This window comes from Zosterops lateralis (genome assembly GCF_965231275.1).
Source record: "Zosterops lateralis genome assembly, chromosome: 1".
Taxonomy (NCBI): Eukaryota; Metazoa; Chordata; class Aves; order Passeriformes; family Zosteropidae; genus Zosterops; species Zosterops lateralis.
In genome coordinates, this window is record NC_139762.1 from 150,594,015 (window position 1) to 150,609,476 (window position 15,462).

Consider the following 15,462-nt stretch of genomic DNA (forward strand, 5'->3'; position numbering starts at 1 on the left):
TTGATCCACTAAAAAGGCCCCAAATCAACGTCATCATCATCCTTGGTGGGCCCAGATTTGTTCTGGAGAGGGCCCTGGTAAGAAACTCGTTATCAGGACTTGTTATCAGTTCTTAATTGATAATGACTATTAATTACCTAAATCCACTTAATAACTCATTTTCCTCAAAGCAACCAGATCGACGGCTCCAATAGCGCTGATTCCACTCCAATTCCTGTTTTTTTCACCTACTTTTTGGGGATATCCCAAAAACTTCCTGGGGTGGGAACATGCGGGAACATCCAGGTGCTCCTCCAATCTCCCAAAAACTCTTCCCGACATTCCCAGCTGTTGGAATGACGGGGAAACAAGCTGGAATCTTGGCAGCTCCATTAAATTCCCATATTTTTAGCAGGAGCATCCCAGATCCAAACAGCAAGGGATGAGCCATGTGGGTGAGCCTGGAATTCCCACCTGGAATCCCCACCTGGAATTCCCACCTGGAAGCTAGACCTAAAACTTCTGACTTTAAAAGTTCTTGAAGAGATCCTGAATCATCCCGAGTCGATTTTTTTTTGGATATAAGGCTGGGAATAAAGGATGTTAAGCAAGGAAAAATCCTGGAGAAATAAGGAAGAAGGGAAAAAGGAGGAAAATATGGAATGAAGACATGAGGACTCTCATGGTGGAGAAGGGAACCAGGCTGCCATTTCCTAAGAATTTTCCCAGCAAAAATCCTGAACTTTGACACTCTGAGTCACAGATTTTCCCCTCAGCTGAAAATAATTCCCCGTGGCATCTTTCCCTGCAGGAATTTTTCCAGGCTCTGGCAAAGAATTCCTAGGAAGTGCACACCTCTTCCTTGTTTCCCCACATTTCATGGATACTTCTCTGATATTTTTCTTTTCAGCCAGAACCATCATTTTTTTGGGAATATTTGCGGAATCTGCAGCCAGGAGGTGAAGTTCACGAAATCATGGAATGGGTGGGGTTGGGTTGGGAGAGACCTGGGAAGATGATCCGATCCCATCCTTTTCCATGGGTAGGGACACCTCCCACTATCCCAGGTTGCTCCAAGCCCCATCCAACCTGGCCTTGGAAAATCCCAGGGATGAGGCAGCCACAGATTCTCCGGGAATTCCACTCCAGGGCCTCACCACCCTCCCAGGGAAGAATTCCTTCCCAATATCCCAAATTCCCTCTTGCCAGTTTAAACCATTCCCTGTTTCCTGTCCCTCCATCCCTTGTTCCAAAATCCCTTTCCAGTTCTCCTGGAACCCCTTGAGGGGAACCCTCCCAGGGAACAATTCCCGATGCCTTTGGATCATGGGAACCCTCATCCCTCGTAAACCTCCAGTTCTCCCAGTGCCGTTTAATTCCCTAATTTTCCAGAGCTTTATTAGGCAACCACATGCAAACCACTTCCCTTTGCGCTCTACTTTCCGTGGCTCAGCATTCCAGGAAAACGCTGGGAATGTGTTGAAGACACGGAGCACTTCTGTGTCAAGCCCAGGCACAGAATAAATCCTCCCAAATTAATTCTGAGCGCCTGGGGAGTGACACTCCAGGCACCTGTGCAACTCTGGGGCGTGTTCAGAATTAATTATCATAAATCCTGGATATTTATTAGTTGAGTCAGGCAGGGAAATACTTGGAAAGCAGAGGAAGGGGGGGTGGGGAGAGTGATCCTGATCCCATTTTATCCAATCTCGCTTCTCCTGTGGCTGCAATGGGGACGGGAAACGTTTTAGAGCGGGAAAGGAGGGAATTCTGCCCCTCTGCTGGAATTCCCACCTGGAATTCTACATCCAGCTCTGGGGCCCAACAGCAGGAGGATGTGGAGATGCTGGAGCAGATCCAGAGGAGGACATGGAGATGCTCCAAGGGCTGGAGAGAGGATGGGAGAGCTGGGAATGTCCAACCTGGAGAAGGGAAGGATCCAGGGAGACCACAGAGCCCCTTCCAGAGCCTGAAGAGGCTCCAGGAGAGCTGGAGAGGGATTTGGGACAAGGGATGGAGGGACAGGACATAAGGAACCATCTCCCAGTGGAAAAGTGGAAATTTAGGTGGGATATTGGGAAGAAATTCTTGGCTGTGAGGGTGGTGAGGGGCTGGGATGGAATTCCCAGAGAAGCCATGACTGTCCCTGGATCCCTTAAAGTGCGCAAGGCCGGGATGGGCAGGACTTGGAGCTCCCAGACAGGAGCAGTGGGATCATTTATTCCCGTGATCCCAAGGCTGATCCCGCAATTTCTCCGTACAGGGAGAACATGTGGAATCCTCGGTGTTCCAACTTCCAGCAACCAATTCCTGGGGTTTATTTCCTCCTTGTTCATGGGATCATATTAAACAATTGTCCAACAGCTCTTCCCATTCCCACGTATTCCTGGATAATTTAATTGTGTCTGGACACAGCCCTGCTCCAGAGGACCCTGAGGGGTGGGCGAGACAACTTCAACAAGTCCTTTCCAACCCCAGGAACTCCTTGATTCCATGAGATTCCATGTTTTCCACCAATTCCTAGAGCCCTGGAGGCTCCCAGGGAACTTTTCCCCATTAGAATGCGAAGCCAAGTCATTCCCAAACACTTCCAATAATCACAGAGTGCCCCATCACTGGTTTTTCCCCACTTTTGCCACATCTCTTAGGACACATCCAGCCTCCTCTGCTCTAAACCTGGAAAAGGTTGGAGATTGGCTGGAATTTTCCTCACAGAAAGTGGGATTAGACCTTGGAATGGGAATGACCGTCCCTGGAGGTGTTTATGGAAAGACCCTGGAATGGGAATCGCCATCCCTGGAGGTGGAAATCGGTGCTGTGGTGGGGCTGGACTTGATAATCCAGGAAGACTTTTTAGACCTAACTAATTCCACAATTCCATAAATAAACTCAAGTCCAACTGGTCCAAGGCTCCGGACCTGAAACCTGAGGTTTGGATCCCAAATCTGAGGTTTTGATCCTGAAATCTGAAGTTTTGACCCTAATCCTGAGTGTTTGATCCTAAATCTGAAGTTCATATCCCAGATCTGAGGTTTTGATACTGAATCTGAAGTTTTTATCCCAAATCTGAGGTTTCAATCCCAAACCTGAGGTTTTCTGCCTGAAATCTTAGGAGACCAAGCAGATGTTGGAGCCAAATTTGGATCTAGGATAGGAAGCAGGAAGTGAAGGGAGGACACGGTGGTGACACCAGGGATATCTCCTGTCCCCTGTCCCCTCCCACAGCTCCCCACTGGCTCCGTAGATGGTGTAGGAGGAAAAACTGGGATAATCAGATCCCTGAGGAAAACAGGGAGCAGCTGCCAAGGAAAGGAGTTACAAAAAAACCTCCAAATGAGTATTTCCTAAACACCTCCCCCCCCCCCAAAAAAAAAAAACGGGATCTCAGGTGCCATGGGTGACAAACTCATCTCTTATTCCAACCTTTTGGAGAGCGTAGGATTTGGGAATTCCCTGGATTGGCTTCAAGGTAAAAAGAGAAATATCTCCCTAGGAAAGGATTTCTTCCCTTTTAGAAGTTGCTAATGGAAAGCTCAGGAAAGAAAAGGGAATTCTATTCCCAGCCCCAAACAGGGAAGAATTCCTTCCCAATATTCCAAATATCCCTCTCCTCTGGCAGTGGGAAATTTAGGAAATTCCCTGTGCCCTGTCATTTCATCCCTTGTCCCAAGTCCCTCTCCAGCTCTCCTGGTGCTCCTTTAGGCACTGGAAGAGGCTCTGAAGTCTCCCTGGATCCTTCCTTTCCCTAGGCTGGATATTCCCATCTTTCCCAGCCTGTTTTCCTCTCCTTTATTTCCTTCCTTTCCTTCATTTCTTCTCCTCCAACCATCCAACACAATTTTTCCTCCCCCCCAAAAAACCCTCCAGGCTGCTGGGACAATCACCTGGATCTTTCAGTTTGCCCTTTTTATTGCATAAAAATCAGCTTTTATTCAGATTTTCTGGTTTCTTTAATTTCCAAGACTCTGGTCTGAAGAGCTTTTCCTACAGTTGCCATATTCCTATAAAACCTTGGATCTTTTGAGGCCCCAACCTGACCCAGTCTGTGATTTATTTGCTGTAAATTATCTTACTTTTTAAAAAAATTCACCTAAACTTAACCCTCTGCCTCCATTTTCCAATATCCCACCCAAATCTCCCCTTTCCCTGTGGGAAACCATTCTCTGTCCCTCCATCCTTTGTCCCAAATCCCTCTCCAGCTCTCCCAGCCACAAAACCATCCCAAATCTGCCATTCCAGGAGAACCATGGATTTGAATTCCTTTGGCGAACCCAGCTCCCGAAATTGGAATTGTTCGGGTTGTTTTGGTTTTTTTTTTCCCCCCCTTTTGTTTGTTTGTTTGTTTGTTTTTAAAGGAGGAGCATGGGGGATGCCCTTCCCTTCCCAAATCTCCCTGCAGTCCTTTCTGTCTCCCAGGCTTGGCTCATCCTGCAGCTCCTGAACTCCCACCGGGAATTAGGGGCGGAGGCAGCATTTTTCTGGTTCCTCAACCTCCTCCCCGTGGGGCTAATTAATATTCCTTAAGCACCACACCCCTAATTACAATAGACAAAAAAAAAAGCCCTTGGTCTCGCAAGTTTCTCTCTCGATTCCGGATTTTCCCGGTGAATTTACATCCCGCGGAACACACCCATTAACTCCGTGGTTTTAATTACGGCATCAAAACCCTCTCGATTAGAGCACCAAAAAAAAACCCAAAAAAAACCCAAAAAAAACCCCACAAAAAAACAAAAAAAAAAAAACCACAAAAAAAACCCCACAATCAAACAAAAACAAAACAAAACAAAAAATACAAAAAAAACAACCAACCAAACAAAAAAAACCCAAAAAAACCCCAAAAACAACAACAACAACAAAAAAAACCCCACAAAAAAACCCACAAAAAACCAACAAAACCCCCCCCAAAAAACAACAACAACAAAAAAATAAAAACAAAAACAAAAAAACACAAAAAACCCCCCAAAACCAACAAAAAAACCCCAAAAAATAAAAAACAAAACAAAAAAAAACCAAAAACAGAAAAAAACCCCCAAAAACAAAAACAAAAAAAACCCCAAAAAAACAACAAAAAAACCCCCAAAAAAACCCCAAAACCAAACCAAACCAAACCAAACCAAAAACACAAAAAAAACCCCCCAAAAAACAACAAAAAACAAACAAACAAACAAACAGACAAAAAAACCCAACCCAAACCAAACCAAACCAAACCAAAAAAAAAAAAAAAAAAAAGGGGCTCTCGACTCTCAAATTAAGAGCACACACACGCACACAAAACAAAAACCCCCAAACCAACATCCTCAGCTCACTGCCCTGGTCCCAGCTCACCAGGAAAACATTCCCTTATCCCGAGCAAAGCATTCCAGACGGTGACACATGCTGCCATGGGAAGAGCTGGGATGAGAACTCCCCCTCATTAGGGCAGAGCAGATTTAGCAATGAAAGGGCTTGGGGCAGCTCTGGGCTGTTGGAGTTTTGTAGCCTTTTCCAGAGGATCCCGTTGCCTCCGGGATAATTCCATACAAAAACCCTTGACCGCATCCGTCGGGACGGGAACAGAGCCTTCAGTGTTCCTCCTCCCAACCCTTTTCCATCCTCACTCTCTGCATGGAAAACGGCTTGGATAAAGCTGTGCCCCCCCTGCCAAGGGAGTGTTTTGCTCCCAGTAATCCTTAACCATTCCCAAAATCCGTCAAAAAAATCAGTCCTGGGTGTATTTGGGAGCTGACCACGCCAGGGTTTAATGGGAAGCATTAAATACCAAGGAATATTTGACGTTCTTTAAACATGAATTCCCTCGATCCGTGATCCTAATCAAAACACTGGGGTGGGGGGAAAAAAAACCCCCATGGAAAATGGACAATCAGCACGAAAAAACAGCAGGAAAATTGTGTTTCTGCAGGAATTTCAGGATGGAGGCCAAGCTCAGTGCGGGAGCCCCCCCTGCCCAGGAAAAGGGACTCTGGGTGTCCCCTCCTTCCCTCATTCTTGCTCTCCCTGAGGTTAATTCCAGCTTCAAAGAGGGGAGTTGGGGAATTCCAGCCCCATGCACCTGCAGGGTGGCACCAGGGAGCTTTTGGGGCAGCCGGGCGAGACGGCTCTGAGTGGGGAATTAGACAGGAAATTCTTCCCTGGGAGAGTGGGAAGGCCCTGGAATGGGATTCCCAGAAAAATTAATCCCTGGAAGCGTCCAAGGTTGGAGCAACCTGGGATTTTGGAAGGTTGGAAGTGGTAGCGGGTGGGGGAGCTTTAAACCCCCTTCCAACCCAAACCACCCCACGATTCCGCGATTCCGCCTTTTATCATCCAAGTTTTCTCCTCCTGAAGCATCACCGAGCCCAGGGGGAAGAAAATCCCAAATCCACCCCAAAAAAAAACCAACCAACTGTGCCAAACCGGCTCCCTCCTTCAGTCAGTGCCCACCTCCTTCCACGGAGAGATCCCATCCTTCCTTCATCTGCCATCTCCCACCATCATCCCTCCGGGGGCTGCTCAGGACACTCCGGGGCCACCTTCTCCCCCTCCCTGAAGGCTCTGATTTGGGGAGGGGTGGTGATGCCCAAATCCCAGAGCGAGTCTCCGCACGCCTTTCCCTCCCCGGGAGAAGGATTCTCCAGAGGGCTCTGGCAGAGAGCCCTCCCCTCCAGAGTCGTGCCCTCCCCCGGGATTTTGCAACAGAAAGGAACCACAGAGGAGTTCTCCTCCAGCTTTTTCACAAGAGTTTAATTCCTTGGGAGACGAGAAACAAGGGGTCGCTTTTATTTTTGGCGGTGTTATTTGGGTTTTTCCTCTTTTTGTTCCCCCCCTTTTATTTTTTTCCCTCCTCCAAGGAAAGTTTCTGATCTTTCCACTTCAGGAACCTCAATGGGGTCATCACGACCAGGAGGGGACCCCATGAGTTATTCCCTAGTCCTGATGTTTGAGACAAGATTGGCCTCAGATCTGGCTTTTTTTTTTTTTTTTTTCCTTTATTTTTTTTTTTTTTTCAGGAAAAAAAATATAGGGGAAAAAAATTGGAAAGTTTGACCTCACTGTGCTTTAGTTCTGAACTTGCAACTGCAGCAGACGGCTCAGGAAGGCTCCAAAAATTTAAAAAAAAAAAAAAAAAAAAAAAAAAAATTTGGGAAAAGAAAGACTTGACACAAGCAGAGGTTTCCCCTGCCAAGGCACGCGAGGTGAACTCTACACAAGATAAAATCCATTTTTCTCCCCAGGAAAAAGCAGTTTGGAAAAGACCTGTAAAGCGTCAGAGCCATGGAGAAATCAAGATCAAATCTGGGATTCGAATCCTAAATATTTAATAGCTCAGGCAAGGAGTCCAGAAGTGACACCGTGTGATCCATTTTTAATGCTTCGTATTCTTCTTCCTCATGCATTTTTTCGCCTAAAAAAATTTCGGAGCCACAATTTATCTGGAGTGGTCGAATATGAAATTAAAATTGCGGCAGGGGAGGGATTGGGAGTTAAAGGATTCTCTCAGCTGGAAGGAGCTGTGGCATAAATGAATTATTTCCTGAAAGAGGCTTTTTTTTTTCATTCCTTCTGGGCGGAGAAATTCCAGGGAGTCGATAACGGCCTGGATGAGACACGAGATTTATGGATTCACACTAAAAAAAGGGAAGATTCTGGGGAGATAGAAGGAAAATGTGTTTGGGAGGTGCTGGAATGGAATTCTCAGAGTAGCTGTGGCTTCCCCCCTGGAAGTGTCCAAGGCTAGGTTGGACAGGGCTTGGGGCAGCCTGGGATAATGGGAGGTGTCCCTGCCCTTGGAAGAGGGTGGAACTGGATGGGCTTTAAGGTCCATTCCCATCCAAACCATTCCATGATTATCCACACACAACTCCAGAAGGTCCTTCTGGAAAAAGCAGTTTATGAATCCGGTCTCCCGAGCCTTAAGTTTGGTCACAGAACCATGGAATGGTGGGAGGAACCTTCAAGATCCTCTTTTTCCCAAGGGCAGGGACATCTCCTATCCCAGTCTGCTCCAAGCCCCATCCAACCTGGCCTTGGACACTTCCAGGGATGAGGCAACCATGGCTTCTCTGGGAATTCCATTCCAGCCTCTCACCACCCTCACAGGGTGGAATTCCTCCCCAATATCCCATCCAAATCTCCCCTTTCCCATGGGAAGCCATTCCCGGTGTCCTATCCCTCCATCCTTTGTCCAAAGTCCCTCTCCAGCTCTCCTGGAGCCTCTTTAGGTACTGGAAAGAGCTCTGAGGTCTCCTTGGATCCTTCCCTTCTCCAGGTTGGACATTCCCAACCTCATCTGGCAGAGGTGGTGACACTGCACTGATATTCCATATCCTGGAGATTCCATGTCCAGACATTCCTTCCTTGCTGTATTTCTGGCAAAAAAAAAATCAAACCCAATCGAATAGCAGCAGCTCAACCATTCCAGCTTTTCCTCCGGGAAAAGCTTGTGGTGGTGTTTTCCACAGCTTATAATGCCTGGAGGGATCTTTGTCCCATTTTACACAGCCCCAATTCCCCAACTCTTCCCTTCTTTCAGGCCATGTCCCAATCTTGCAGGTGTTCCCCTAGGGGAAAAACCCAGGAATGTGTCACTTGTTGTCCTGGATTTCACCAATATTTGTTTCAATCTGGCCCTGATTAATTGGAATGATTTCGCTATCCCTGAAATTCCAGTCTCGGAGCAACGCTTGCAACCACTTTTGGGTTTCCAGTTGTCTTCAGCTCCTCAAAAAAAAAAAAAAAAAAAAAAAAAAAAAAAAAAACAAAACTTGGAAAAAGTCACTCTGAATAATGTCTCCGCTTCCCAAACCATCCAACTGGGAAAAGCCTGACCTACTTGGCAGGAGCATGGAGAGCCTGCGCTCTTTTCTTTATTTTCTTTTTTTTATTTTTTTAAATTCTTTTTAATGATTTAAGAGAATCCAAACATGAGGCACCGGAGAGGTGGGAATTCCACAAAGCCATTAAGAGACCACCAGACATTTGGAAGCTCCTTAGCCACAATTTTCCCTGTAATGCAAATTCCTTCTATCAGTTTGCCAAAATACGGAATTTTACACAGAGTTTTGAGGTTTGGGGATGAGAAGAAGAATCCCAAGGAAAGGGCAACCAGCAGGAAAATCAGGATGGAAATTTGTCAGGAAACACAAAAAATAGATGGAAAAAAAAATAAATAAAGGAAAGGCCTAACAGGAAAGGGGAAGGAAAAAGGAAAACACCTGGAATTTGTTCCCTTTTGGCCCTTCCTAAACCACTGAGAGGAAACAGGAGGGAAAAAGACTGGGATAGGATGGGGTGGAATGGAATGGGACTCCTTCTCATCCTGGAGAAGAGAAGGATCCAGGGAAACCTCAGTGCCTGAAGGGGCTCCAGGAGAGCTGGAGAGGGACTTGGGATGAGGAATGGAGGGACAGGACACAGGGAATGGCTTCCCACTGACAGAGGGCAAGGACAGATGGGATATTGGGAAGGAATACTTCCCTTTGAGGGGCTGGAGTGGAATTCCCAGAGAATCTGTGGCTGCCCTATCCCTGGAATTGTCCAAGGCCAGTTTGGATCAACCTGGGATTGGTGGAAGTTTGGGGGGTCAGAATTCCATGATCCTTTAAAACCCATCCTTTCCAACCCAAATTCCATGATTCCATGACCCCACCACATGCCTCTCCTCATCCACACGGAAAGGGGAGGTAATGACATAACCTCATCCCAGTTATCCATAAAAATGAGATGAGGGACACTCATTAATCCCGTAAAACTCTTAATACCGAGCACTGGGCACCGAAATAGGTCACGGAAACGATGCAGCACCTCGTAATTCCCAGTGGGAACAGAGGGGGTGGGATAAACAGAAATCTGCTCTTTTCCTGGGAGAATCTGGCTCCTTGCACTCAAATCCCTCCTGAGAAGCCGAATTCCTCCAGGAAACTCATCCTGCAGTGCTCAGGAGCAACAGACAGGGAGAGATTTGGATCCTGTGGATGGAGAGCTGGGATAAAAAGCCAGGAAATTGCCGAGTGCTGATCCTGCTTCTTCTCCCTGAGTGTGGAATCTTTCTGGCGTCTTGAGCTTCCGGGGTGAAGGACGGTCCTTTCCAGATGAATAACTCGAAATAACAGCACAGAACATGGCAAATTTAGCAGGTTTTTCTCTGACTCCAAGTCAGCTGTCTGCAGCTAATTACAGGGATATCAGGGAATTTGGGATTTGTCAGCTGGATTGAAGGGAAAACGTTGCTTGAGAAAATGTCTTGATTAAACTCTGCAAAAATCCTGCAAAAATCCCCTCAAAAATCCCGTGAAAAGAATAGGATCTTTGTGGGGTTTTGGGAGTTCTGGCCCAGGGTTTTTGTTCTGGCTTTGGGCACTTCTGGGGATGGGGCAGTCACAGATTCTCTGGGAATTCTGTTCCAGTGGAAGTCCCAGTCTCACAGGGAAGAATTCCTTCCCAATATCCCATCTAACCCTGCCCTCTGGAAACCATTCCCTGTGTCCCTGTCCCTCCATCCCTTGTCCCAAATCCCTCTCCAGCTCTCCTGGAGCCCCTTTAGGCCCTGGAAGGGGCTCTGAGGTCTCCCTGGATCCTTTCCTTCTCCAGGCTGGACATTCCCAGCTCTCCCAACCTCTCTCCAACCCTTGGAGCAACTCCCCTGTATCTGCTCCAGCAGCTCCACATCCTTCTGCTCTTGGACCCCAGAGCTGGATGCAGAATTCCAGATGGAAATTCCAGCAGAGGGGCAGAATCTCCCCCTTTCCTGCTCAGGCCGTGGAATCCAAACATTTTCCTATATGACAGTAGAGACCAGCTTGACCTCCACCAACCCAGGACTGGATCAAACACCAGGAATCTCAAAGCTTGGAATTGCAGAAGCAGGAACGGAGACAAATCAAAGCCTGGAGTTGAATTTCCAACAACACCCAACGCCTCGAAGCTCAGGGTCACGGTGTCAATCCACTTAAGCGTGGCCTAAAATAGTTAAGCGAGAGCTGAGTCTGCACCTGAATCCTCCTGACCTTCATCCCATCCCATTAATTTCATCCCGTCCCATCCATTAATTTTGGATCGCTCCAAGCGTTTCATACTTGATCGCCAGAGAAGATAATTTGCTGTGCCAGCCCTGCTATCAAATCCCAGGCACAGATCTAGGGCAGGGAGACTCCAAAAACTCTCCAGGGACAGCCGCTCCCAGTGAGGAATGTGTAGTTTCTTCTTAGAGAGGCCCACCAGAAATCAGGGATTAATAGGAAAAACAACAAAACCGGGAAAAACCGGCAAACTTTTTGATGTGAGCCACGCTGGGAATGCAGAGATCCTTCCACTTGGCAAACCTCAGCTGGTGGAACGAGTTTTCCCAGTCCAACTCAGACTTGGTGGATCAAGGAAAGGGTTGGAATTGCTTCCAAAATATTTCTGTAATGATTTCAAAGAAGGCAATAAAAATTCTGTTCACAGATCCAATACATTTTCTGGAGATGGAGATTTTTCCTCAAAAGCCTGGAAATATTTTCTGCAAATGGAGCCTGTGAGTTTTCCTGATAACTCCTGATAAATAAATTTCCTGATAAACCTTTCCAGTGACTAAATGGGATCTAAAAGAGCTGGAGTGGGAATTCACTTTGGAAAAGTGATAGGACACAGGGAACAGTTTCCTACCGCAAGAAGGTGGGTTTAGGTGGGATATTGGGAAGGAATTCCTTCTTGGGAGGAGGGTGGTGGATGTCTAAATCCACACCCCTAAAAGGGATTTTGTCCTGGAACCACTTCACGTCCTGTTGGAACTCAACCGCTAAAAAAAAATAAAAATTAATATTCTGTACTATTTACAGGGCAGAACTGGAAATCGGGAGAGGTCAGAAAGTGCTTGGCCACCCAAGGGGAGATGATTTTCCTTCTTTCCGTGACGTTACTTCAGGCCCTGGTGCCGTTCCCTGCAGAAGTTCTGAGGGAAAACTGCATCACCCCTGAGGAAAAGGAGCTTTTATCAACACCCACGACGGCGTCAGCAAGTGGATCTTGAGTTTTTGATTATGCGAAAAATGCGTTGCTCCCCAATTCCACAGGGGGTTGTGCTCTTCCATAATTTTATTTCCAGTTTAGCACCAGGATTTAAGCACAAATAAAGGATGAGTGGGAAGAAGAAGAAGAAGAAGGATAAAGAAATGGAAGAAATCAGGTTTTGGAGGAACCCAGAGAAGTTGTGGCTGTCCCATCCCTGGAAGTGTCCAAGGCCAGATTGGACAAGGGTTTAGAGCAACATGGGATAATGGAAGGTGTCCCTGCCCAATGGAATGGGAGTGGGATGAGATAGTCTTGAAGATCCCTTTTCAACTCAAACCATGGCTTTTCCCCCCTGAATCTCTACATCCTAAAGGAAGCCTTGCTTTCCTTGGATGATTTAAAAAGGGGAAAAAACATCTCCAACCACGTGCCTGGCCCACTTCCCACCCAGTTTTGTTCCCCAGTATTATTTAACAGCATCTCCTATGGAGTAATTACAAACATCAAATTTAGAGGTGAGACAATTCCCTTCCCAATTAAAAAAAATCCAGGAAGCAACTCAGCCCCTCGGCCAGACGAGGAAGCAGGAGATTTCCCAAAGACAGGATTTTCCTTGGCCAAACTAGGGGCTCTTGTCTTCAAAGAGAGAAGCTGACAACTGGAAAAGCAGGAAAATCTCCTCAATGGCTTCTCCAGCCACAAGTTGTGGCGTCCCCTGGGTCCTGATGCTATCAAGGGCTTCAAATATCCACGGGAGGGTTGTGTTATCCTGGTTTAATTCCCTGGCTTTGGTCTGGCGGGGCAATTACAGGAATTTTGCAAACACTTAATCCTTAAATGAACTCGACTCTGGGTTTAGCTTCCTGCAGAGCCCGGCGGGCGCCTCTCAAAGAAGTGATCCGTGTAGGAGCCGGTTGGATCCCATCATGCCCGGGACGGAGCCAAGCACTCCAGGAAAAATAAACAACCCGATGCCATCAGGCCTCCGCCTGCTCAACGCAATCTGAAGGCCGAGAGAATGAATGGAAGTGAAACCCCACTCACCCCCCTCCCCGCCCCGTGCAGGCAGTGATTATTCAAAGCTGCCAGACAGGATCCAGGTCCTGCTTCCAGCCTTCCTGAAGACACAGGGAGGGATAAAACAGCCCTGTTGCCATTTTCAAGAGGCTCAGGAATTCCGAGGATACAAACATGGCCACTTCCACTAGGCCGTGGCCTTGTTTGGGATGTGATAAATCCCTGGAAAGAAATAAAAACCCGGCTTTGGCTGGGAACTAATCTGCTTTGATAAGAATCAGCGTGGGAACTGGAAGCTCCAGTAACAACCAGTCAAAGTCTATTTATACAAGACATCCCTGCCAGGGATCCATAGGAGAACTGACACTGGGAAGTCTGTGGGGGAAAAAATCTCCATTAATGTGCTTGTTTCAGCAAATGAGGATCTGGGGAAAAGCAGTTTCAGCACTTTCATGAAGCTCTGCCTGGAAACTGGATGTTTTGATCATGGAGTTATGGATTTTGGATGGTAGCAGTCGTAATGGTGAGGCCAATACCTGATTATTTGGAAATGGGATGAGTTTTGCAGCCAAATCCAGGCCTCGCTCTGGGCGTCCATCCAAAGCTTTACCACGAGCTTGGGTGAACTCCAGGTGTTTTTTTTTTTCATTTCCACACCTATACAGCCGTGGAAACCACCCTTCCATCCCCCGGAATTCTGACTGATCAGGCCTTTCCAATCAAAAGAATATGGATTCCTTCAGGTAGATTTAGAGGGAAGAATCCCAGACAAAATGGTAACTACAACTAATCAGAAATTTTATTTAGTTTATCCCCATTTTTTGGGCCCTTTTTTATCCAAATCCTAAGTTCTTCAGAGTAACTCCTCTACGACATTCCTAGGTGAGAGCGTTGGGCTCTGCACCCAGTTCACACCAACTTCCTTCCACTGCAGCTCTTTGAACATTATGAATAAAAAAATCCAGATAATTCCTGAGGCAGACAATGATATTCCAGTTTTACCACCCGCAGCTCTGGGATGCATTTCATTAGCAACTCACAAGATCACCTGCCTTTGAGCTGATTATTTCATTGTCGGAGTCGTATTCCTGCTGTATTCCTGCTCGGAGCTGAGCATGCATCAGAAAAATACTCATATGGGTTTTTCAGGGATAATGCTTTGCCCTTTCAGAAGCAAATCACCTCAAATTAAGACACTGAACAAGATAAGGCTGAGTCAGTCGTTGAAGAGGGCCTGGGAGAGCCTGGAGAATGGAAGGATCCAGGGAAACCTCAGAGCTCCTTCCCGTGCCTAAAGGGGCTTCAGGAGAGCTGGAGAGAGACTTGGGACAAGGAATGGAAGGACAGCACACAGGAAATGGCTTCCCGCTGGAAAAATAGAAATTTAGGTGGGATATTGGGAAGGAGTTGTTTCCTGTGAGGGTGGTGCAGCCCTGGAATGGAATTCCCAGAGAAGCTGTGGCTGCCCCATCCCTGGAAGTGTCCAAGGCCAGGTTGGAGCAACATAGGATGGTGGAAAGTGTCCCTGGATTGGAACAGGATGATCTTGAAGGTCCATTCCATAACTCCACACCAATCCCAAATGTGATGTGACACAACCTTCCTTCCCAATATCCATTAATCCCGAACAACTTCCGGTTCCTCTCCCAGAAAACAGCCCCCCAAAAAAGTCACATTTGACAACACATGAAAACACTGGGGTCAGCGCTCGAAAAACAGCTGATCTCCATCTGAATTTTACGCATTTTTGACACAATCTTTCCGCTGTCAGAAATCAGTCCCAGCCCCCAATGATTCATTCCGCTCTCCCGTAGTGACTTCTTTGATGTTTTGTTATTCCCTAAAATCCTCGACACTTTTCCTTCCATGACTTTTTGATCAACAAACTCATCAGAGGCGCCGTCACGTGCTTTAGGAGTGCCCTCAGCTTCTAAAATAAGAATTTTATCTTCAAAACCGAGGATATATTGAAATTCCAAGATAATTTCAGGAGGCTCCGGTATCAGGTGATAGAAATAAAAAAAGTCCTTCAGATTCCCGCTCCGCACTGAGGTTTTGAAACTTCAAATCCTGTTTGGGGGTGTATTTTGTGAGCCTGAAATTCCACAAAAATATCACATATTTGGGTCTAAATCATATTTGCTATTTTTCAACCCCCCTCGCATCACTATCCCAAAGTTCCCCCCTGCGCTTTATTATCCGTATCCATAATTCTCTGGAGTGAGGCTCTGATGGATAAATCGCTATTTATTCCCCTGTTAAATTATGAATTCATAAACAATTCCTCTGCTCTACCCCGGTGCCGTGACTGGCGAGGGAGCTGCATGGAATTAACAGGAAATGGGGTTGGGATTCGGGAGGTAAACTCAAATAATCAAGCACAAGTTCATTGTGAACTTCAAATTACCCCAGACATTCCTAAAGCACTGGAAATTTCAGAGCTGTGGCTCTGGAGGGAAAAATCAGGTCTGCATCCTTCATCCTCTGCATGCAATAAAA

The 15,462-nt window shown here is 46.7% G+C and overlaps 1 protein-coding gene across 4 annotated transcripts in view; it reads right to left on the reverse strand.

The window, feature by feature from the left end:
- Positions 1-15,462, reverse strand: part of ARHGAP39 (Rho GTPase activating protein 39) — a 101,173-nt gene that overhangs the window by 55,089 nt on the left and 30,622 nt on the right. For 3 of the 4 annotated variants that reach the window (XR_014590773.1, XR_014590774.1, XM_083868361.1), the window contains exon 1: positions 6,400-6,441. The exons of the other annotated variant lie outside the window; for it this stretch is intronic. Coding sequence is in view for 1 of the 3 variants with exons in the window: in XM_083868361.1 (XP_083724487.1) it covers positions 6,400-6,440 (41 nt within the window). In the remaining 2 variants the exon portion in view is untranslated. Of the gene's footprint in view, positions 1-6,399; positions 6,442-15,462 lie in introns of those variants that run through there. 4 annotated transcript variants of the gene reach the window in all.